Genomic DNA, 26,032 nt, shown 5'->3' on the forward strand with positions numbered 1-26,032 from the left:
AGTGCCAGCCTCGGAGAGCAGAGCAGGTTATGAGCATCCAGCGGCACACATTTACGCACAACAGATGATTCATTGTTGGGTTGAAATCTTAACATATTCCATATACAGTAATAAAGAGCTTAGGCAGACCAAAAGACTCTTCTGAGTTGCCTTTTGATGTGGACAGGTAAGGTCTTAATTAAAAAAAATATACAGTCACCCTCACAAGAATGGATGGCTGTGTGGGGATTAAAAGCCACCGACCGGCACATCAGTGAAGCTCACTTGGCTTTGCTGGCCTGCTTTGAAAGACTGATACCCCAGATCACTTCCCGTCTTGTAAGTGCATAGCGGGCTTATCTGTGGGAGTACGGAAGTTGTTAGGATTTTATCACACCACAGCCTATCCTGGATTATTGTAAATGGAAACCAAGCGGTGTGGATTGAAGCACTTCTTTTATAGTTTGTTACACTTGTTTCCTTTCCACACCAGCTCAGTTTATGGGCTTCTTTATCCCTCTTTGTTAGAGGTCTGGCAGTGTGCGGGAGATATATTCGATAAATGCACAGCAACACAAGCACACTTTTATATACAGTGTCTGTTTCTCTCTCTAGCAACACAGACAAATTGGTTAAAACAACACTCGGATATGGAGAGGGGCTATTCAGTTGCAGCATGTGGCCAACTTGACTCCGGGTCACGATAAGCCCAGGACATGAGGACCATGCTTGGATGATATAGCGGCCCCTCGCCTTTGAAATCCTTTCCAGACTCATTGAGGTACTCCCCAATGTGAAACCCAAGCTAGCGGTTCTGAAGGATCCCGAGATTACGGCGGACAAAGAGCGGCATTGAGAGGTGAGCAGAGAGAGGGGATGTAATGAACTTCATGTGAAAAGCTTCCCTCTGCAGATCAGAGAGCTGCATGGTGCCGGTGCGAGGGGTGCATGTTTATCTTTGTAACACTGCCTTTATCCACACGAGCAATCAAACACCCCAGAGACTCAAGTGTGCTCTTCAGGATTTGATCAATAATAGCAAGAGGGCAAAAATCTTTGAAGGGATGTTCTTCAATCTGCTTTGGCAAATACACCTTTAGGCCTTCATTTGCCGCGAGCAATAATGCCCAATCCCTGATAAGCTAGGTATTACACACCCCACTGAGCAAGGTAATGAAAAGTCTCAGCCGGCAGGATATAAAAATTAAAAAAAACTGATTGAATTGATAGAGATCTCTTAAATGCTATTTCCCCCCCTCCGCCATTCACAATATAAACCATTGAGTTCTGCTATTTATAGGCTCTGGTTTAAAGTGTATTCTGTAAAGTCCTGATGTGAAGCTGATGACGGTGTCATAAAAGTAGTTGACTTGAGACTTTGAGATGAGTTAAATCCCGGAAAACACAGTGACGGAGCGGTGTGCACAGAACGTGAATATTTAACTGGCATGGAAAGGACTTGGGGTCGTTTTCACAGAGATAAGACTTTGACAACTGCTTAGATCAAACCAAGTCAGAACTAAATTGTCTGATTCTTGACCATCTTAAATAAGACTCACTTGCAGTTAATTCTTGGTAAATTAAGATTGTTTCACACTAAAAACATGGCCGACACTCAGCTCTGCAGAACATGTTTGCCTTCTGGAATAATTCAACACTTTCAATGACATTTTACAGGATAACGATACAAAACACATGCAGTGACATGTAATCTCAGTTCATGTATCAGACCTGAGCTGTCGCAGGGCTTAGTGGTCATGCTAACTCATCAGTCAGGCTCTGGATAGTTTCCAACCATGTCTTCACAACTGGATATTGGATATCACTCCGGTCTCTACAACCTCTTTCCCTTCTTATTGCTCGCTCTATAACATTGTTAGCACTCCATAAGATATGAGTCAGGTCATGTGGTGACACTTGTCAGCAGGTGTCACTGATTGTTACCATTGAACCATCGCGCCTAGTTCTAAATTAGCTTGAGGGTCAGGAGGTTGACCTTTTAGGCTTAAAATAAGTCTGTGTTTATTTTAGTGACAGAGTCTAACTTGCGTTCGACTAATCTAAGGCCCTAGGGCTCAACTATGGGAACAACATCGTTAATGACTGGGTGCAAATGGCGTGTTTTAATGGTCAGGATTCAGACCTCGAGGACGTGAACATTTCGTAAAGACTTAACTTGCTCTGATACAATTGAGACTTGAGCTATATCTATTTAAAATACTCATGCGTCACAATGTTGCGTTAGCCATCAAAAGTTGTCGAGATGTCTTCAAATTCTAAATGAAGTTATGAGTAATGGAGGTATGGCAGATTATGTTAAAGAGACCACACCTACAAGAACTTGGTAGCCAATTATGGGTAAACAGTCAAGTCATTTTGTATGAAGCCCCAAATAACTAGCTAGTGACGGTTATGAACGATATCTGCTGAAAGATTGTACGATATAATTGAAAATCTCCACAACAGCTACCAAATGAACAGTGACTGCTGTTTCCAAAGTCCAGAATCTCAAAACTACCTACAAGACAGAGCCACGAGGTAACAATTTATGATTGGCCTGAGGTTTTCTTGTATTTAACTTTAAGTGTTGCCAATTCTTTAACACAGTTTATTATTGCAACCGCTGCATACTCTAACTCAGCGGTTCCCAAACTTTTTAGGCCGCGCACCCCCTTCTACATCCCGACCGGGTTCGCGCACCCCCCCCTTAATAAAAAAAAAAAAAAAGAAGCAACAGAGCCTTTTAAGCCTTCATAGCCGCATAAGAATCGGACCAATGAGAGAACAGTTTGCTCGCGCGTGGCATTTGTTTACAAGATTTAGTCCGCTGTTAAATGTTGCAGTGTGAACACAAACCGAGCAAAGGAGCAACTGCAACAAAGCAAACGAACTGAAGGTGTGAAAACGCCCTGAAACACTGCAACAAAGTTTCAATAACTTTCAGTTACACAAGGCGTCACTTTTAAAGAGCAATACGGATGCGAGGACACACGCACAGGCTCAGAGGCAGATTATCACATTTAATTTACAATTAATGAGCGACTAATGCAGCCAGGATGTCTTCGGACAAAGCATCGATGCGGCGCGACACAGTGTTGTTGGACACCGGGATCATGCACAACGTTTTTGCTTCTTTCTCCCCAATCATACATTCCACCATCTCTCTGGCAGCTGGCAAGCTCACGTCTTTAGTGATTGTGTGCGGTAGTCCCTTTCTCGCTATTCTGTAACCAGATATGAAGCCCGTAGTGCGTCATTTATAGACCAACACATGAATGAGACTCCAGTTGTTTTTGGCTGTTTTGTAAATCCTCCAATTTCGATATAAACAATGTAAGGGGCTTTTGACTTGCACTGGCATGCTTGGTGTTCAGGTGGCGACGTAAATAAGAGCTTCAGACTGTTAGCCAGAACCTCACTGCACACCACGCACTGTGGCTTTGGGGAATCTGCGTTGCCAATCCAAGTGAAGCCCAGACACAGATACTTTTCATCATATTTCCTCTTGTTTTCCCAGTCTGATGCTCACTCTCGTTTCCTCTTTTTCACCTTGACTCCGCGATGGGCCGATGTGCTCCCGATTTGTCTGTGCTGCACCTCTCCGTTCCCCTCGCCTCCGATTCCTCTCTCTCTCTCTCTGTCCCTCTCCTCTTTTACGACTGATAGCTTCAGATGTCCCGCCTGACAGTTTTTAAATTAAAATTACATTTTTTTTTTATATTTAATATTATTACACCATCAGACCGCCATTACACTTTTCCTCTCGCGCACCCCCTAGAGGCAGCTCGCGCACCCCCAGGGGTGCGCGCACCCCACTTTGGGAATCCCTGCTCTAACTCATACCATGATCGTTCCCTTAACCCTAACCAAACCTTCACCATAGCGTTGCCACGACAAGTGTATTCATTTTGTAACAGTGACTTGTTATAGTTTTGGAAAGCACAGAACAATGATGGTGTCGAGGTAGGTGTGTCAGATAAGAAAAATGCTTCTATGTGTCCTTCTCGAGGACAAATACTGTATTTTGTTGTTTAATTTGGGGGACTTGTTGGACAAGGCTTCGCCTATAACTAACTCTCGGTAAGAAAGTGAATGTGTATTTTCCCAAATTGTCAAACTATGCCTTTAACTTTCCACCAAATTTGATTGAAAACTGTTGAGTAGATTTTGAGATATATGAAAAAACAAACCAGACATAAAATATCAACCTCTTTGCTGGATTAAATGAAGGTAAAACCTTTGACACAAACATAGTGACACGTATTGGAGTACGAAAAAGACTCCATCCACACGGGGCAGAGAACAATAATAACAACTTCTTCAAGTTGCTGGTTTGTAACTTGGCAGACGCAGACGCCCCTGTCGTCCCTCAAGCTGCCGGGCAGACTAGCAGCTGCTTTGCATCTCCCTGCATCTCAAGAGATGAAAAGTCACATATTTTCTCAGCATGCTGGCATGGCTAGACCACATTACAGCACACACTGAGGCATCCACAGCTCCACACGCTGTACTGTAACTTCTCCCCACGAATGGAAACACAGTGGAAGAAGCTTGATTCTTCACAGCGCCGCCCTCAAAAACTGGACAAACTACGGTTCAACGGATTACAACGTTAGTTTGATTCAGACTATAAATGTCATCCGTGCAGAAGTTTAGAGTTTGAAGCCTCTGTGAAGTATGAAAGGGAAAAGAATGACGGTCTATCAATAAACCCGGCTGGCTCACATAAATATCTGTTGTGTATTGTAATAATTCTCAACAGTTCTATTTGAGAAAAGAGCACATTGACATTTTGCTGTTACACTTCCATTGTGAGGGACAGAGTGTTCTGAGCACTGTCGTAGAAAATTGGTTTAGTGTGTGGACTTAACCACAGACTGCGCCGTCTAATTGAATACTGTGCTATATTGTGGAATGTCATCCTGGCTTTTAGACACGAACGAAACAAAAAACAACAAAAAAAACCTCCAACAGTATGGATGGAAAAACAGCATAAAACTTCTTACAAGGCAGTTAATGGTTTCCATCTTTTAATGCTGTGGTTAGTGTGTTCGTTTCCATTGCTTATTAATGCGCAATTTTGGATCACCATCCAATCCTCTCATTGCCGGCCTGGGGGGATGACTGCATAAAACACCCACACCTGCTCTACATTGACCATCCCGAGAGCATGGATGTAATTAGCCACAGAGTCAGCGTATAGGTGCTGCATGGGGGAGGTCGGGCAGACCCAACAGAGACCAGACTCCATACAGAAAAGAATGTCCAGTGTAGACACCTTTTTCCCTAAAAAAAAAGTACCTGAAAGTCAAAACTAATTTCAACCCAACCCCCTCCTCTTCCTCTGAAAAGGATTCCAGAGTTGTTGGTTCAGTCTCTGCGTGGTCATGTCTGACAAAGTCTGGACTCCAGTATGGTGAGCCAGGACCATAAACAAAACAAAAAAGAAGTCCTGGTTGCTTGAGCAGTCATCCAACGTTTTAACAGGCTCATGAAATCTACTGTGGAGTTTTCACACCTTCTAAGCCTCTAATGATGGTGTTGGATGCGTTCCCTTTCGGCAAATAGAACATTTGCTCACAGTGACATCTGCAGGATTAGCCAAGATTATGAAAATTGAAGGTACAAACTGCATGAGGTCATTAAATCGGAGCATGCAATGCATGCTTTGTTGATACTAGAATTGTATTCAATCGGCATGGAAAATGAGTAGTGTCTGATTTTATAATGATACGGCATTACTTTGAAATGCACTTTATTTGGCTCTAAGTAAATGGGTGCACAGGTTTTTTAAGTATTTCTTAAAACATTATTGAAACAATGTTTGGGCACTGTAAGTGTTCCTCCAGAGATAGAAAACACAATTTCAGTGTAAGAAATGGTAAAGTTCGATTATTTTTCGTGTGAAACGTTTCCTTGCTGAGCCGCTGTAGATCGCACAATAAGTGACAGAAAGAGGGAGGTTTGTACAGTGACTACTGTGAAATATGTTTTATCGACTTCCAAATGCTGAAGCCTCATATTGTGAGCTTTGGTTGAATTTGTATACTGTACATTTGCACAATATCAACACAAGGAACTATTACAGCCACCAAAAACGGTTTATATGGCCATATGAGCATACATGTAAGATAAGTTGGAGAAAAATGTGAATTTATCCTTAAATTTCTTACTGTCATCCTGGGTGGTAGAAGTGTCTCTGCTTTTTGTTTTATCTTCTTTTTCTTTTCTATATTTCTAACATGTTTTTATGTTCTTAACATTAGTCATTTGTATTAATTTGACATTTTTTGATTGTTGTCAATTGTTGTCATGGGTGCATTTCTGTGACCTACTCTTCTTGGTCTGTAAACCAATTCAAGATAATAATTAAATTGATTTCTCTCCAAACAAGTCTTTTCTTCAAGCACGTGCACTGGAAAGTTGTGACCTCAGTCGTCCCTGATGTATTGCCATGCTATCACTGACTGTGTTTGTGGCCTCATGTAAACATATATGAGTTATTACCTTGAATCTGGCTGATATTTTTGCCCTCTTTAAGAAGGAAGAAGACTGAATATTAGCTGTGGAGGTGGACATGATGACATAACGTCTCCAGTTTCTTTTTGTTCGTTGAAAAAAAAAAGTTCGCTTGGCTAAATATATGGTTGTCTCGTGGAGAGAGGCGCTCCCACTGTTGGCTGGTAGTGGCTTGAAGTTGAGCAGTCGAGTGTCCCGCAGCCCAACCATTGGTGCGTAATGGTGCACGACTGGACGGCAGATGTTTCACCACCGGGACACTCTGTCTTTGCACACTTTATCTGAACTCTTCCGACTTTTTTCCTCTACGTAGGCGTGCGTTAACTTGCTCTCCTGCCCTTTAAAAAAAAAGGTAATCTGAGCAAAGAAAGGGACGAAGAAGAGAGAAAAAAAAAAGAATTTGGACTACCTCTTCAAACCGTCCCGGTTTTTATACCGGAGAGTTGTCGTCATCAGCACCCCAGATATCCCCCCGTAGCTCCCTAAATGGATGGGGCAGACTTGGTGGGCTATGCAGTTCAGCACAGACCAAAAGATTGGAAACAACTTGTGAATATCCGTCAGTTTGGCGTCTAGAGGGAAACGCTCAGAAATGCCAGGCTGCTTCGCTGGAGCTCAACTCTGAGGACTTTTCTCCTGCATTCGTGCTTTTTTTTCTTCTTTTTTTTTCAGGAGGAAGCTCTCTGCTCAAAGTTTACAACAGAAAGGAAAAGCCAGCGCTGAAGTGGCAGCTCTCACACTATAGCCCTCGCTATGGATTGTATGTATTTATTGATGTGCTTCTCACTTTTGGATCCAATTTTCGCTGCAGAAACACATGGTGAGTTCTCCACTTGCTTTCTTTTGTTTGCACTGTGTAAAATAAATGCACTCTGAAGTCCAACTGTTGAGGAATCAGGATACAAAATGATGGCCTATTTATTGATGGGACCAGTCAGTCTGACAGCCTTACTGTTCTGGATGTAGTCAAAGTGTTGAACTGCTGGAGTTTATTCATGTCTACATGATTTTTATTCATAATACCAACATTCATTCTGAGCTGCCTTTATATGTTTTGTATAATAATAAGTATAAAATAAGGTTCTCTCCTCTATTAATAATCATTCAGCTTACTTTGCTTTATAGTCTTTTTCCCATAAGAACTTGCCATAGGTCTGTGGATGTGATTCTCACTTGACACTATCTGTCCCATCAGAAAAACTCTCTGGAAAGTTAAGTGAATATGGTCTTATCGTGCCATTCAGCACAGACTCCCGTGGCAGGTACATTTCTCACGTGGTCTCTGCTGGAAGCGGAAGTAAAGGTGCTGCAGCCGCTGATGGTGATGCTGCCTCGGCCTCTGGCAGCAGTAGAAGGGTGGCCCGCAGTGCCCCCGAGATGCCCCCGGTCACCCCCGCCTCGGCACAGCACTTGTTTTTCAATGTCACCGTGTTTGGGAAAGAACTGCACCTCCGCCTGAGGGCCAACAGGAGGCTGGTGGCCCCGGGGGCTTTCGTGGAATGGCAGGAGGACTTCGCGGAAAAGGCCAAGGAACGTATCTACGGGGACTGTGTTTTCACTGGAGACGTGAGCGACATGCCGGAGGCCTCTGTGGCTATCAGCAACTGTGACGGACTGGTAAGTCAGAGCATACTTGAAATATAAATGTGATGGCGAGGGATGTACCAGGGAGAGAAGATGCTTTCTCTTCTTTGGCACAGTTTCAGACAGAATGCAAAGTGTTATGGGTTTGCATGTGTTTATTCTTCTTCAGGAAGTCCTTAACATGTGATCTAAGCTTGCTCGTGCATCAGACATACATAAAAGCAATATTCCATCTGAAATCTCCCGCATCCTTTAAGCATCAGACATTCACTTCCAGTGTAGGATCGAGAGGTGGCTGTACGTTTGTAGCTGGGTCCTTTGCTTGGAGACGTCTCAAACATTGTGCATGAGAATAGACAGGAGCATACTGAACACAAACCCATTATTTACACTGGTGAGGAAGAGTATAGATATAGGCTGATGCATAGAGTGTAGCTAGACCATAGAACATTTTAATTTTGTCACTTAAACCTGCATCAATTAATGTTTTGCCCACTTGGGGGCAGTGCAAAAACAAAAAAAAGCAATATTAGCCATCATTTTGGAGCTATTTGGTTGAAGCTTTTTGCGTGAAAGCTGTTGCAGCTACATCTGACATTGATGATACCAGCAAGAGAGTTACAACCATAAAGCTGCAGCACGTAAAAACCAAAACATTGGGCTGAAAGATGCTTCGGGGCTCTGTAAAGCCGAGGTCAAAACAGTTCAAAAGGACACGCCACAATCCCTGCACACTTCTTCTTCTGGAGCGTTGTGTGTCTGCTTCATTCCCACCAATCTATTTGTCATGTGTTGTCCTCACTGCCTTTAAAACGTTCTAAATGATCTCACACGCCTCATGTGAGAAAAGGTCTGTGTCGTTGGCAGCTTTCATTTTCACAAAGTCCACAATTTCATCTCTCTGCTTCATGGTGCGCTTTTCAGGACAATTGAGCTTTCGATGTGGCATCAGCACGACACAAAGCAACAATGGTCTTACCATCTCAATGTCGTCATCGCTGTATTTTCTCGCTCTCGTAGTTCCTCTGTATCAACACAAAGAAACCTCACTGAAGCTGAGAATACTAGGAAAAATCGAGTCGTTCAGAATCTTTCATTGGACATTGCCATGTGAAGTCATTTCCTGAAAGGTGAAATTGAGGCAATAAGCGACACAATGCTGTATTCACCTGTGAGTACAATATGAAAGGTTTTTATGGATTGTGTGTTACACACCAAAGCGCACAAAAGATAGCAGTCTTTATCACAGTGCTCTTTAATTTGTATCAAGGCCTAAGACAGAATGCAACAATGGTTTAATAATTATGAGCTCAAGAGAAGCCGAGGAGTTCAGCACCAGTCTTGTGTTGGCTTCTGTTCTTCTTCTCTACAGACATGAAAGACAGAAACAGAAGGTCGGTTCCCATGACCACAGGCTTCTGACATGTAAACAGCGTTCTCATGTCAACATCCAAGTCGCTGAATTACTTATTCACACAAAAGGTATGAGAACCTCTCTGGTAAACACGCGATTCAAAGTGGTGCTTTTGTATGATTCTTTGTGGAGAAACTCAGATTGACAGATTTGTCAATTAACATTAACTTATTTTTCGTCGAGAAGATTGTACGGGTGTTAGTCAACTTAGAATTGTTTGTTGGTCGTCCCACCCCCATCTGGTGTGAGCAGCATGGTGTGTTGTTGAACGCTAACTTTCTTAATTTACGCTTAATTTGTTTTTTTCTTTCTTAAAATGCCGACATCTTTAAACTTTACTAGCTCTCACATATTAGCATTCATACGGACATAAATGCCAGTGTCAAAATCTTTCTTTTTTAGAGACACAGATCAAAGAGGAGGAGACTTTGGGTCTTTATGCGGGTCATGGGATGGATGGTAGATAAAGAAAACATACTCATGCGTATGACTTGCAAACATTCATGCCAACGGAGATTGTTGTATCTTTGCAGAGTGCGTCGTGTAAGTGTTTCCATCACAGCATCTGAAAGAAGGTAAATCCCAGAAGAAGCCTCAAAATTGACAGTAAATTTGGCATATTTGAGGTCTAAAACCAATGTGGCAAAAGCATCATAACGTAGATACATTTGTACGGATGACAAGACTAATCTGACATGGAGATTTGCTTATGGTGCTCAGTGTGTGTGCCTCCCACGTTAGAAACTTTGACACGGTTGTGTGGTATTCATTTTCTTGAAAGATCTGTTCCTAATCACAACAAAGAACAATTTTTCTGTCGGTTTTCAGTTTTCATTACTTTTTACCTTCAGTACAAAATATTATCCATGTAATATTGCTGCCATTGAGGTATGTGTATTATGCCGTTTGTGTCTTTTCAAATGTCCAATTTCAAAGCTTTGAGCATCACAACATGTCCATTCACCCCCCTGGTGGCATCAGAAGTATCTCAGACGAGGCAAGCAAAACGATCTGCTTGGCTAGATTTATGTTTTTGATTTGGCTGTTGTCAGGCTCTTAGGAATATTGTCCATGTGTTTCCTCGCATCAAAGCCAACACAAACGCAGACCTGTCTGTGCATGCAGGGGTGTTCGGGAGGCATTCGAAGGCGGACAGACAGTTCACAGGCAAATTATTTAGTCTCGAGTATCTGCTTGATGTGGAATGACACGCGGGAGATGTCTGATGAAAGGAGCGAGTTTAGAAGGAAGACTATACGTGAATCATCGGCTGAGTCGCCGCATGCGGGCCAAATCTCTTAGATGCACTGTGCTGTATGTCTTTACGTACCACCAGCACTCAAACCCTCAAAAGTGTGTTTGATGTTTTTCCCTTATGGAGAACACACGCATACTTTATTGGAGCAGACGTATATATCAGAGTTGGGTAGATAGAGCTCAGATTTGAAGAACACATCAGCCAACATCACAACTCCTAACCTTGCGTTTTTTTCAATTGTTTCATTACTTCAATGCGAATGACACACTGAAGCTTTGCTATCAGTCGCTCACACGGAGAGGACTCCCTAACAGTAAGGCATGACATCACCAGTTACAGATTATGTTAACTTGGTCTCCTGCCATTTGCCCAGAGGAGCTCGATTTATGGCATTCCAAGCTCAGGACAAATAATACATTCATACATTAAAGCTGCAAATAAATCTGATATCTTCTGGATATATTTGGCCTCACAGCATTCCCAGACTGTCCGCCGAAGTTGCAAATAAAGTGAATGCGAAATGACTCTAAAACACCTTCACTTTCAGTTTAATTCTAAAGCAGATTATGTTTAATTGACCAACATGTCTGCTATATCTTCCCCTCTGACTGGAACTCCTGCTAGATAGCAACAGCTGTGCGCTCCAGACGAGCATCAGCTATTGTTGTGGAGCGATGAGTGATGGCTATGATTATACTGTTGCTGCTCATGTGTTGGGTATTAGTGCAGATGACGGGCTGATTGAATTACATGTGTGATGGAAACACGAGTGCCAGATAACCGCATTCGGGAGAGCGCTATTTCTGTGTCCATCAGTTAAAAAGAGAGAGAACCACCTAGCAACAGTCAGCAGGCTTAGTTTTTTGGGGGTTTGGTGGGGCAGTTTTCCATCCATTGGAGTTGGAAAATGCTTGCATAAATTGTTCTATTCATGCTTGTTTGCAGGAATTCTGCACAGGCCTGGTCGAGTTAAAGTTACAGTATGTGTGACTAAACTTGTGTGTGCTCATTCAAGTGCACACTGTGATACAGGACATGCATTAACTGGCAGCACACAAATCACACACACCAGGGAATGTCACAATAACGACGTCACAGCAACAACAAATAGCAAATTAATTAACAGAGTTTTGAAACTGACTGCACACACATCAATTCAATATTGCATAATACTACATTGATACTACTATTAATACTCCTGCTACTTGTGCTTCTGCTACTACCACCCTGAAACTGCTTAATCTTCAACTGCTACTAGTACTACTACAACTCTTCTGCTGCTACTACTGCTACTACAACCACAATTATCATTTATACTGCTACTACTACACATGCTTCTTCCACCAATACTATTTCTACTACCACTACGACCACTACTAATACTGCTACTACGGCTACTGTTACTAATACAATTTCCTTTGTTTCACTACTACAGCTACAACTACTACTACCCCTACTAATACGACTACTTATCTTTGGTACTGCTTCTATACAACTACCTCTACTACCACCACTATTACAACTGCATACCTTTGATACTGCCAGTATTACTCCTACTACTCCTACTATTTAAATCAAGATTGAAGACTTTTCTGTTTGCTGCTGCCTTTAATTGAACCACATTCAATTAATATATTAATCAATTTCCTGCATTTCTGCATTTTACTACTGTATTTTATTTCTTACACTGTTCTTAATTGCTGTTAAATCTCCTTTTCTTTTGCCTTATGTTTTGATGCTTTTAATGGTTTTAAAAGGACTGCACAATATATCGCCATTTCCTCCGGGACCGAGTTCGTGCAAGGCGTACAATATAAAACGCAGATCGGCAGAGATCTTTTCCAGACGTGGTTTGTGTGCGAGTAATTGCAGAATTGCGGCAGTGTATGGTTGATTGCGTGCAGCGTAATGTCTCAGGGAGACATCAATTATTGTTTCAATGTATGTTTTAAATCTCCTTTACTTTTTACTACTGAATTTTATTTCTTACACTGTTTCTTTAATTGTTTTTAAATCTCCTTTTCTTTTGCCTTATGTTTTGATGCTTTTAATGGTTTTATGTGAAGCACTTTGAATTACCTTGTTGTTGAAATGTGCTATACAAATAAACTTGCCTTGCCTACTACTTCTACTACTACTACTACTAATACTAGTATCTACGTCTCCTATGACCACTACTTCTAGACATTATTACTACTACTACTTATTCTACTACTTCTTCTACTACTAAGGGTAATACTGTCTTGCTTTTACTGACTATCTTTTGTTTCAAATCCAATTAGCCGCTCACAGCAGCCTAATTACCTTAATTACTTGTATTGTTGTTATTTTCCTCTTCTTTGATATGAGTCTCATGCAGATGAGTGCTGGTAATTAGAAGCCGTATTTTCTCCTTATTATCCTGGTCGTGATCACTAGCTATGCTTGCGCTTTGTGGCCGTGCACAGTGAGATGTGAAAGCTGATAAAAAGGAATCAAGTAGTAATCCCTTCTCCCACAAGCTGTCTCATACGATTATCTCAAACCTGCGACTCTGCTGAGTCAAGCACCACTCGGCCATGATTTACTCCCCGGCTCATTGAGCCTCCATTGATCCAACATATTGTGTGACCTCGGGAAGATGTGTGAGCATACCTTGATCTCAGCGGCTAAGAGTGGATTGCCTTTTTACTCTCTCCCTCTCTGTGTCTCGCTTGTGGATCAACAGAGAGCATGCCTGGAGCCGAAATTACATGTCTCTAAACAATGTGCTACAAATTACAGGTTGAGCCCCTGGAAGGACGCGCTGGACTTTAATTTCCTTGCACAATGCTGCTCATGCATGGCCTGCGGCACTTGTTCCATTTCTATATTGTGTTTGTCATTAATGTACCTCAATACCTCAGGCATCTCCCTTAGATTTCAACAATTTAATGCTAGCAGCATGTTGGGACAGTGTCTTTCTACATTGATGTAAAGAAATAGATCTTGGCCAGTGATCTGCCTCACTTTTATAGTTTCACGTTGATTTTCTTACTTAGCCTACTCAAGTCGCTATGGAAAATACAACAACCAATTATAGGGATTTGTTAGTTGATCAATGAGTTTTTTTGTTTTTGTTGTGTCCCCTCATCTGAAACAAAAGCCACGCCCTTGTCTGTCGTCTTTGAAATATATCTATTTTCAGCAGCGAAGTGATTTCACCAGCTTTGTCTGATTTGTTCCTCGCTTCGCTGCTGCACTGAGCAGGTGACAGACTCTACTTGCTAGTTTGCACAGCAGGCAGAAGTCTCTCTTGGAATTACATACAGTATATGTCCACCTTCAAAGTTCCTCTTACGGATGTGTGGACTCTAGTGTACTGGTGAGTTTAAGAGTTAGCTATATTTGCCCTTTCTTTGTGCGGGGACGTGACACCGCTGGAAGCCTCACTGCCTCAGTGTTTTTCAGAAAATTGTATCCTCCGCTGAGCATATCTCAAAATAATCCCACTTGTACGAACACTTGCATCATTTGGAGTAACCTGATTACCTCTGCATCACAGCTAAATTTGAACATAAACAGTGTGAAATCTGAAAAAACTAAAATCTTAAACGCTCACAGCTCATTTTAAATTGGCCCATGATGGGTGATGATGAAGTGTTATTTGCACTTTTTGCATGCAAATTAGCAACACTTCGACTCAATTTAGTGTAATGAGACGACTTTCGCTAATTATGACTCAATGGTGTAATTTTCCTCTGGGGACGAGGTAACACTGTTTTTTCTGACAAAGACAAATTGAATTGTTAATGACCTGATGATGGTGTTGAAACAGTCAGTGGATCACCAAAATGTATACAATTCATTCTGAGGGGAAAAATGTCTGAACCTGGATCACTGTGATGGACCGACTGATGTCATGTCATGTGACTTTTTTCGGCCCTGGGTTGATATGTGTTGCCCCAACTGTTTGATTGGTGGAGTTTGTTAGGGATGTATATAGGCTGACAGGAAGATATGCAGACACTACTTTGGGCTAAAAATACACCACTGTGCAATGTTTCATCTTCTAATTTACAGGTGACGTTGTGTAGTTATAATAACCACCTAAAATATGCTATTTTTAACAAATCAATTTTCTATAAAACGGCGAAAAATAGAAAAACAAACGACCGGTTTAAGTTAGACCCTAAGGTGACGTCATTTTGTCAGACGAAATATATTCAATTTACAGTGATATGAAACAGAGAAAAGCAACTCATCCTCAAATTTGAGACGCTGGAATCATTTTCAGGTCTTTATTAATTCAGCTCAATTCAATTTCCAGCAGGGTGAAGCCATTAATAATACGGAGATTAGCTGAAAATCCAAAAGCTCTGTGTCCCCTTCTCACTTCTGACAGCAAACGTAGACCTTTCCCCAGCTTAGACTTTACCATGCAGTGTACACATGTTTACATTTGGCTCCTCTGTAGGCCCTTCCAGATGCTGCTGCTCTCTCCCTTCACAGACCCGGCTTCTCTTTCCACCCACTGCTGAAATAAGAGACCACAGAGGAAGTATTCGAGCATGTCTTACTTGGCATTTCCTGGTCAGGGGCTGGACAGATTCTTTCACTCCTCTTTGCCCTCACTGTCATATGTCCACACTTCATTTCACGGCGTTTGTGTTGTTAGTCCTGAACTGCATGCCGAGGATTTTGAGGAGTTTTTTTAAGCACAATGTTCTCTTTACTGCATTATATTTAGATTTCTTTGTTCAGCTGTAAATACACACATTCTTGCCAAAGTCCTGTTGGTGTTGCCTTCTTCATGTGTGATGATAGGCTGGATAGATTTCTTTTTTTTTCTTTGTAAGGAATATGAGAAATAAAATGAACTGCACCGTGCAGTGTATTCAGAAAGCACAGTTTGTGCTTAAGCTTAATAGAAACAACATGGCAACACAAAGAAGAAATATTTCGACAGTTACATAAGTAGAGGATGTAACATCCTCTATCCTTAATTTACGCCACATTTTGTCGTGTGCTTTTGCTGAATTAACAAGCACAAGTTGTAACTTAAAATCCAATTAAAACCACCTCTGGATCTACGCCTGATGACTGTAATTTGTATTGCTTTTTTTTACATTTTGCCTTTATTGGACACAGCTCATGGTAGAGAGCGTGTCAGGACACATGAGGCAACGATATTCTCTGGATGGATGTGGACAGATACTGTTCCAGCGTCATACCATTTGTTCACCAGACTGGTGACCTGTCCGACGAGTCTCTGTCCTCCCGTGACCCAGCAGAGGATAAATGGTGGTACGTAATGGACGGCAGTAGAAGCTCTGTACTAATGCTGATAATGTAATGGACAGACAGGCTGTAACAGTGAGCCAAGGTGAATGGTCAACATTACTTTACAACATAACATTACGTTTACTGACGTGTGTGACTTTCCATCGACACAGACAAAACATGTTCAGTGGTCAATAGATTGAGTGGTAAATTACCTTCTGTGAGGATTTGTGTCTAACCCGGCTAAGATCCGAGCGGAGCGCGAGGACGCGCCTCCGTACTAGCATTTGACAGTTTTCCTGTCGGCTTCGTCGGCCGCTCAGCAGGATTAGCCACTTTCCGGCTTGGAACCGTGCGGAGGCGTGGAGACTCCTCCTATTGACTTTGTCCATTTCCTGTCTTTTCCCTTGACTGAGAGAACTAAATTATCGTGGTTTTGAAATAGAACTCTGCTGTCTGAGTCTGCATTCGGGTCCATGAACACACCACATCATAACAGAATGGACTGACCATAACTATGGACCCAGCAGCCACAGCAGGATTTCCACCTGCAGATCCCCGGGTCCGTGAGTCATTTGTTCCGTCTCCTGAACCTTTCCACGGAGACATGAGAGGATGCAGAGGTTTTCTGCTCCAGATGACGTTTGTGTTCAACCAACAGCCCTGCACGTATGCGTCGGACAGTTCTAAAATTGCCTATCTGACCGGGTTACTACATGGCCGTGCTCTCGACTGGGCCCAGGCCTGGTTCACTCAGAACCTGTTGGATACGGTTTCTTTTGGACAATACCTGGAGGCATTTAAGAGAGCTTTCGACCACCCTACATACTCTCAGGTCGCTGTTCAGAACCTCCTCCGCCTCCGTCAGGGCTCTGCTAGCGCCGCTGAACATTCCATTGACTTTCGCATCCTGGCCGCAGAGTCCGGTTGGGAGGAGAGGGCGCTAAAGGGGGTTTTTCTCAGCAGCCTGTCGGAGGGATTAAAGGACGAGCTCGCTGTTCTGGAGGAGGCTAAGACACTGGAAGACCTGATCGCTCTCACCATCCGACTGGATACTCGGATGCAGGAACGTCGGCGAGAGTGTAACTACAGGCTCCTGGCTCCGGTTCATCAGCCAGTAACCACTTCCGGTCACCGGTCCCCAGTTCCACCTCGCCGCCGCAGCCCAGGGCCCCAGCACTCGCCCGCTCCGGCACTTTCTCCCGTGGATCGGGATGAACCCATGCAGTTGGGACGGTTCCATCTGTCTCAGGATGAGAGGGAGTGACGAATCCGTTCAGGAGCCTGCCTCTACTGCGGCGAGCCGGGTCACCGTATCCCGGTCTGCCCGGTGCGCCCAAAAGAGAGGGCTCGCCGGTAAGAGTGGGAATACTGGCGAGCGACTCCACCCGACTTCCCCGTCCCAAGTCCCGTCTCACACTACCAGCTAAGTTATGCCTGCCGTCCGGTGCTCTACCGGTCTTGGCCCTGATTGACTCCGGAGCAGAACAGAGTTTTTCGGACTCCTCCTTGGCCTTCGCTCATGGGATTCCCTTGGAGGAGTTGGAATGCCCTCTTCAGGCGAACGCTCTGGATGGCAGTCGCTTGACCAATATCACGGACCGGACTTGCCCTATTACCCTGCTTGTGTCAGGAAACCACCAACATGAGATCTGTTTTTACGTCTTCTCTACGCCCCTGACGCCCCTGGTTCTGGGCCATCCTTGGCTCCTGGACCACAACCCACAGATAGACTGGGCAGGAAACAGAATCATCGGCTGGAGCCCTACATGTCTTTCGAGGTGCCTCAAGTCCGCCATTCCCCAGCAGACCGCTTCTCTCCACACCCCTACTACCAGAACTGATCTCACCTCGGTCCCTTTGGAGTACGCAGATCTCAGCGAGGCATTCAACAAGGAACGAGCCCTTTCCCTGCCACCCCACCGACCCTACGATTGCGCCATAGAGCTATTCCCCGGCGCCACCCTGCCCTCCAGCCGACTATACAACCTTTCCCGACCTGAACGCGAGTCGATGGAGACCTATATCACAGACTCCCTCGCTGCTGGAATTATCCGCCCGTCATCGTCCCCGGTGGGAGCAGGGTTTTTCTTCGTGGCCAAGAAGGACAAGAGTCTCCGTCCTTGCATCGACTACCGAGGGTTAAACCAGATCACCACCCGGAACAAGTACCCACTACCCCTAATCAACTCTGCTTTTGAATCCCTACCCGGTGCCACAATTTTCACCAAGCTAGACCTCCGCAATGCTTACCACTTGGTTCGGATATGAGAGGGGGACGAGTGGAAGACCGCTTTCAACACTCCCCTGGGACATTTCGAGTACCTGGTCATGCCATTCGGACTTACAAATGCACCAGCCATTTTCCAGGCTTTGGTGAACGACATGCTCAGGGATTTTCTCAACCGGTTTGTGTTTGTCTACATCGACGACATTCTGATTTACTCCTCAAACCTACAGGAACATTTCCACCATGTCCGTCAGGTCCTTCAGCGCTTACTGGAGAACCAACTCTTCATCAAAGCCGAGAAATGTGAATTCCATGTCACCTCCGTACAGTTTCTTGGTTTCATCATCGAGGAGGATCAGATTCGGAAGGATCCAGAAAAGGTTAAGGCGGTCACCGAATGGCCGGTCCCCTCTAACCGGAAGAAGCTCCAGCAGTTCCTAGGATTTGCAAACTTCTACCGCGGGTTCATTCGGAACTACAGTCAGACGGTGTCACCCCCTAACCAGACTCACCTCCTCAAAGGTGGTATTTTCCTGGTCCCCTGAGGCCCACCGGGCATTTAATGCCCTCAAGGAGCGATTCACATCAGCCCCCATCCTAGTACAGCCGGATGAAAGCCGCCAGTTCGTGGTCGAGGTGGACGCCTCCGACACCGGAGTAGGAGCAGTATTATCACAACGCTCAACCACTGACTCTAAGCTCCGTCCGTGTGCTTTGTTCTCTCGCCGCCTTTCCCCGGCCGAGCGGAACTATGATGTGGGCAACTGGGAGTTACTGGCCGTCAAGCTGGCTCTGGAGGAATGGAGACATTGGTTGGAGGGGTCAGTCCACCCATTCATTGTGTGGACCGCCCACTGAAATCTCGAATACATCCATTCTGCCCGGCGACTGAACTCCCGCCAAGCCCGTTGGGCTCTGTTCGTTGCCCGTTTCAACTTCACCATCACCTACCGCCCAGGAAGTAAGAACATCAAGCCCGACGCCCTCTCTCGGCAGTTTTCCCCAGATGAGGTCGACCCAGCTCTGGACACGATTGTTCCACCTGCCTGTGTCCTAGGGCTTCTCACCTGGGCGATAGAGTCTGCAGTGTGGGAGGCTCAGCAGACCCAGCCAGACCCAGGAGGTGGTCCTCCTGGGCGCCTGTTCGTTCCCCTTTCCGTCCGTTCCCGGGTCCTACAATGGGCTCATGACTCCCAACTCTCCGGCCACCCTGGGATAAGACGTACAATCAACTGGCTCCAGCGCTCCTTCTGGTGGCCATCCTTGGACAATGACACCGAGCGTACATCCTAGCCTGTACCACCTCTGCCTGTTCCCCACAGGCCTTGGTCGCATATGGCATTGGACTTCGTCACCGGATTTCCTCCCTCCGAGAACAACACGGTCATCCTTACCATCGAGGACCGGTTTTCCAAGGCAGCTCACTTTATTCCCCTTCCCAAGCTCCCATCGGCCCACGAGACCGCAGAGTTGTTGGTTCAACATGTCTTTAGACTCCACGGCATCCCTATGGATATTGTTTCTGATCGGGGTCCTCAGTTCTCCTCCCAAGTTTGGAAGGCGTTCTGCCGCAGCCTCGGTGCCACTGCTAGCCTCTCCTCCTCCTCCGCATTTCGTTTTTTCAACTTGCCTGCCGTACAGTGTCGAGCCTCGGGTTTTCACCTGTACGAAGAAGCCTTCCAGTTAGTTCCTCGGAGATCAACTGTGTAGTCTTGGCATTCCTGTGTCGAGCCTCGGGTGTCACACAGACGATCCAGCCTGCCTGCCAGCCGCGGACGCGGACCGGCCACTTCCCGGCTAAGATCCGAGCGGAGCGCGAGGACGCACCTCCGTACTGACGTTTGACAGTTTCCCTGTCGGCTTCGTCTGCCGCTCAGCAGGATTGGCCACTTTCCGGCTTGGAACCGTGCGGAGGCATGGAGACGCCTCCTATTGACTTTGTCCATTTCCTGTCTTTTCCCTTGACTGAGAGAAATAAATTATCGTGGTTTTGAAATAGAACTCTGCTGTCTGAGTCTGCATTCGGGTCCATGAACACACCACATCATAACACCTTCCAGCATTCTCACTTATTTAAGCGTTTATGTAGCTTGAAGGGAAAAGCTGTTTTTCTACCAACTCCTGTGGGAAATATCCAGCTCTTAAACAGCTAAATGCACCACTATGTCAACCAGCTAGTTGGTAAATATGTCTGTCTGCTGATAAGGTTGATCAAGGTGGGTTTTTAGAGCTGAAAACAGCTGCCTGCATGCAGCTAAAAACAACCCGATGTGAGCGGTGAGAGTGAACTAAAACTGTGAAGTTGCCAGACAGAAAGTCACTATAAAGCTCTGTAAAGTCGAGGGGAGCTGCAGATTCAGGTGATAATTCTGTAAGAGTGTAAGAGTGAACCAGAGGTCGATGTTGGCTTCCCCATGCAGTCGATCTAAATATTTACCTTCAGTCACATTAGGTATACAACAAAGTCGCCTGAAGCAGAGGATGTTAACTTTATGGAAATCAGTGTGTGCAAATGTTTGCGCTCACGTGTATATATATGTTGTGCAATGCCAATCAGGACGCTGCATTGTAACTTCAGCTCGGATTCTGAAAATCAGAATGCAGGGAAAGAGTTGATGTACCAGTTTTAGTAGGGTTGTCGATGGCTTCAGGTCCAAATCTTGACACTCTAGTGCAAAGTCTTCAAAGACTACGTAGGGTGTTATAAACATGCATATTGACCGCCCTCTATCGGTTAGAACCAGTTTATTGCAATATCATTTTGCGCCTGGCTGCTCTTGAGCTAGGTTGCGTATACGGAGGCAGCTTTCATCACCAACAAAGCATAATCATAACATTCGTCAGCATTGTAGCAATTAGCATAAGCTATATTTAACAACATAGTTATCGTTAAAGTAAAGTAGACCAGCAGTTCATGTGGTGCCTTTTATGTTCTGTAGTGAAAGCGTTGTGGAATTAGCAAACTAGCCAGCTAACCAGCCAGCCAGCCGCGAAATGAGTAGAATGTAACAACCCAATGCATCATCCACACACTCTTGACACTGCATCGGAAAGCACATCGCTATTGCCAGAAGATTCTTAACACTTATTGATCACATTAATGATCTTATGGCTTAATTTAAAGTCCACAAAAAAGAGAGAAAAGGTTTGTGCTGTACCGTGAACGTAATGCTACGCTAGTTACGATGACAAACACTTGAAATAATGTAGAGCAAATTACTTATTCAACACTCTGGGGTTCTCCAACTGGGGTTTATGCAGAGGTACACTTGTTGTCATACCTCAGAGGAATTTATTCTGTCATTCCTAGTTCACGTGTCTTTGTCAATCATTTGAACGAGTTGCAAATAAACTGTATGATAATAATCGACATGTTTTCTTCCGATGATATTACATAACTCATAATATTTGGAGAAGTTAACATTTTGCTGAGATGGTTGTTTCTTACTTTATTTTATTTTGTTTATTCGGTCGGCCCTTGTACGATAAATATGTTGATGGTATGTGGGTTAAATGGTGTAAGAACCACGGAATAATATGTAAATGTTGAAAAAAATAATATGTAAATGTTGAAAAGAAATCATACCAGTTTGTTTTCTCTTAATTAGAAGAAAATTATAACTAAATGAATCAACAGCAGTTGAACAGTTTACAGGCACTGAGTGTGTTTAAGTATAGATGCACACTCACACCGTTATGCCATCCTAGTTACAGAAGTCGCAGCTTGGTCGACCTGCAGTCTGTGTTGTTAGATTGAAATGTTGGATTGAACATCATGACACATCACAATTTATTTTGTCTGTCATTTTACTTGGGAGATTAAAACCCCACAGCACTCAATATAAGACAGTCAACTTCAGCAGCAGTAAGCTAACTAAACACTTTTGGAATGGCAGCAAGCACCATTAAAAACCAGCAGATCTGTGCTGGCCACAAACACACACAGACACTGGAACAATTTAGAAGTAATTTGTAAAACTAGGGTTTTGCCACTTGCCACTCGGAGAGCGCAGACAATGGTGCATTGACGTGCTCCTCGGGTCCTTGGGTCCTTGGGTAGCAGGTAGTTGAAAAGGTATTTTTTTGAAATTACTAAATGAAGTAGAGCACATCAGGAAGGTTGGGAGGAAATGAGTACTTAGAAAAGTAAATTGTTAAACTTCAACACAGTCATTGAATTCTTTGAACGTCACAGAGCTTTTGAATTCACTGAAAAACATGAAAGACATCATTGAAACGTAGCTGAATAGAGACATTGCTACTTATCATCTTGTTCAGTGTGAAATCACAGTGACACTCAATACATCTCGATGGAGGGGTTGTTAGTGAGGGGCCTCAAATGTGTGTCTACCTGCAACATTCCCCATCTTAAAATCGTCCAGTTGATCTGGCACACTATAATTACTGGCTCCAGTGGAATTACCATCCTTTGAAGGAGGAGGGGTGCACTAATTTGAAGCCCTCTTTTTCCAGGCAGGTTTAATCCGGACTGATAATGGGGAGTTTTTCATCGAGCCCCTCGAGAAGGGCCAACAGGACGTGGAAATGAAGGGCCGTGTCCACGTGGTCTACCGCAGGTCGGCCATCAAGCGGGAGACAGGCCAGCGGAGGGAGGACCTCCACAATGAAGGTAGGCGGGGAGAAGGAGCCATCAGTGGAAACAAACAGCACTGTGTGTAATGTAGTGGAGCATTTAGCAGCTAAAGAACCAGCTATTGTCCTCAGGAGTCAGTGGAGACCAAAACAGAGCTAAAAGATCAGTGAATATTGAATTACAGACACATTCTGATTGTCACAGTTGTCCTTATTTCAGCACAATAATGTAAAATTGACAAGAATGAAATGCTTCAAGCCTGCTGATTGATTGACCTGCTGAAATGAAAGGAAACCAGGGTCTAAAACTGAACTTAAGTAGACATTATTTGAAGCTTAGGAGTTGAAACATGCAGCTTTTAAACGCCTATCACCGCTCTATATTTATTAGGCCTAACAGCAGATGCAGCGCTCCAAAAGCAGCTGGTAATGTGAGGAATTCTGGGCTCCAGTGGTAGTTCTGGGGACAAGGGAGGATGGGGGAGCCAGTGAGGGGGGAGAGTGGTGGGGGTTACCCTTCCTTTGCAGTCTAACGACCCAGCTCCATTATGAATTCTTTTTCTATTCCTTCCTTGATTGCTACAACAATAGCTTGAGCATCTGGAGAAAGACTCTTACCATACTTACAGATTCACTCCATTTCCAAGCATCTCTTCATTTTATTTCACAGCCCTTTCAATCAAGTCACTCGTTCACATTTTCGAAGCCTTTTTTTATTTGTTTTTTTACTGCACTCGTGAAAAACACTGTGTTCATTTTATATCTTTACAGGCTACATTCTTCTATAAAGTGATGCAGCTGGATTTTCAATTTAATATTGTTGCCAATTTATCCTTTTCCGTCACTGTTTCCGTACACGCAAAACATCTTCAGTCATCAACTTGCTCAAGGAAGATGTTATTCACATGAATCCATTCTTAAAATAATCCAGCTTTTGCAGTTGTTGAACATATTTACCACAATGTGTTCTGCCGCCACTGGTGCCAATACGTTTGCGCCTGTTGTGCATCTATGAGTTTGTCTGTTATTTATATCTCGAGAGTTTTGCAAGGAGCCAGTCGTCTGAATGTTTTTTGCAGAACTGCGTTCATTTCGGTTTTTCTGCATTGTACTTCAGAAAATACTTTGTCCAACTGATTTCCTGCAACAGAATGCAGAAGACACTGTGTAATGTCTCCATTCGTACCTGGCTGGCTTGAATCACGACCGTCTCTCAAAAGATTATTAGAATTGATAGCTTTAAAGCAGCATGCCAAGCTTTTATGATACATGAGCCATTTTCTGCGAGACAAGTTCAAGCGTTTCATGAATATCACAGCGACATTAAACAGCTGTAGTGCTTTATGAAATGGATGAATGTCGTTTGGATTTGGTGCGACTCAGCTGGGATTCGGGCCATGAATGCCCATATTATAGTTGGGCTAAATGTGGACTGAGAGGAAATACACTTCTCACTCTGTAGGCCAACAATTTATGAGTTTAAGGGGAGTATTTTGACTAGAGATCAAGTGGCTTTGAAAACATAAAGTCCACCGGTCTGACGATAATCCCAAAGGATTCCTCCTGCGCATCCTGAGACTCAAAGACGGAACTTTGTTTTATGTCGGGTTAACACAGACATAAATCACTCCAGAAGCTGAATGGAAGAGATATCATACATGCATGAGATTCCCACAGTCTGTTAATTGACTTGTTTATGTGCTGCTCATGTCTTGCAGTGGCAGACTTCGGGATCGCAGACCTTCCTGCGGCTCTGGATCTCGTCGAACATAAACTGTCTGAGTCCGAGCGCAAAAGGAGGCACGCGAAGAAAGACGACTACAACATCGAGGTGCTGCTGGCTGTGGACGACTCGGTGGTGCGCTTCCACGGCAAGGAGCATGTGCAGGATTATGTTCTCACGCTCATGAACATAGTAAGTCCGTTCTAGCTCATCGGGTTCACACTAACTGCTCCTCTTTTGTGAATATTCACAAAATGACATATCTATGCCGTTTCTTGAACGACGAATCACTTTTTAAAATACTTTCTCCACGAAGAGACGAAGCTCTATAAATATCCCTTCTTGACATGAAATGCTGCTGTGTTTTGTGATCTTTTCCCCTCCTTGTCCTCTCTGACATCAGACCTTGCCACACTTTCCCCAGACCCCCACTTTCTCTAGCTGTTCATGGATTACCGATAGAGAGGTGGAAAAAAAAAAGAATTCTCAGCTCATTCATTACGGGTTCCACCAGCTCCTACCACCATAATCTACTTAATGGGCCCAAATCCCTCAAGTCAGATTTTCACAGGGTGCTGGTTTCACTCTGTAACAGTTACCATTTGGACTCCTGCATGGTGGTCTGATTAGCTGCACTAGACCAATTAGAACGTTGACTGGGAGCTGTGCGGGGCAGTTCTGACACGGAATGATGTGTTTATTATTAAGATATTACATAAACATTTCATCCCCAAATGTCTTCGGCATGGAGAAATATCAGATTTTAATGACCATGGCTGTTTATACTGTGAATTGGCTGTAAGAGCATACTGTAATTAGCGGACATTGCTATCTAATGCTCTCTGATGAGTATTTATTTTAGATCACTGTTAGGATAAGATCATTTTTGGAAGTCCTTATTTCTGAAATTGATTGAGCTATAAAGTGACAATCAAGTTCTTAAAAAGTAATATCTATAGAGTCTCTTTCATTCTGAGTAAAAGTTGATAATGTGCAACTTCCAGTGAGAAAGGTACAGTTCAAACAAACAAGGGTCAAAACTCTTTAGTTCCACTCGTAAGCCACAGGCTTGCTGTGTCTGAAAGAGCTCTGCCCACTCAAATCCGTCTGAATCCCTGCTCCGTGGCTGCAGAATGTGTAGTACCACCTGGAGAAACTCTCCCTGAGGGATTGATTACTGAACATCCTGTCTGCGCAAAGCCAAGGTGGCTGCTGAGGTGCCTGCTGCACAATGGCTGTGTTGTTTGAGCGTGGACCAGGTTTCGTCCACGCCGGTGTGATGCTGTACACAAGCCAGGGACACCTAGCGCCTGTAGCCCACAGCTGCTATTCTCATTTCCAGCCACAACAGTCCAATTCCAGCCCTCTGTGTGCTCCTCCTGGTTTTGTAATTATCCCAGTATACGATGGTTTGGAGGACCCACCAAAACATTTATTTTAAAGGCTGAATGCGAGTGACCTGAATTAGTCCCAAGTAAAGAAAAATATGCA

The 26,032-nt window shown here is 44.0% G+C and overlaps 1 protein-coding gene across 1 annotated transcript in view; it reads left to right on the top strand.

Moving 5' to 3' along the window:
* The first annotated feature begins 7,179 nt into the window (after positions 1-7,179).
* adamts14 (ADAM metallopeptidase with thrombospondin type 1 motif, 14) overlaps positions 7,180-26,032 on the top strand; it is a 36,549-nt gene continuing 17,696 nt past the window's right edge. The window contains exons 1-4 of the mRNA XM_079293247.1: positions 7,180-7,318; positions 7,694-8,115; positions 22,699-22,855; positions 24,537-24,733. Coding sequence (XP_079149373.1) covers positions 7,252-7,318; positions 7,694-8,115; positions 22,699-22,855; positions 24,537-24,733 — 843 coding nt within the window. The 5' untranslated portion in view covers positions 7,180-7,251. The remainder of the gene's footprint in view (positions 7,319-7,693; positions 8,116-22,698; positions 22,856-24,536; positions 24,734-26,032) is intronic.

Source organism: Melanostigma gelatinosum (assembly GCF_949748355.1).
Source record: "Melanostigma gelatinosum genome assembly, chromosome: 21".
Taxonomy (NCBI): Eukaryota; Metazoa; Chordata; class Actinopteri; order Perciformes; family Zoarcidae; genus Melanostigma; species Melanostigma gelatinosum.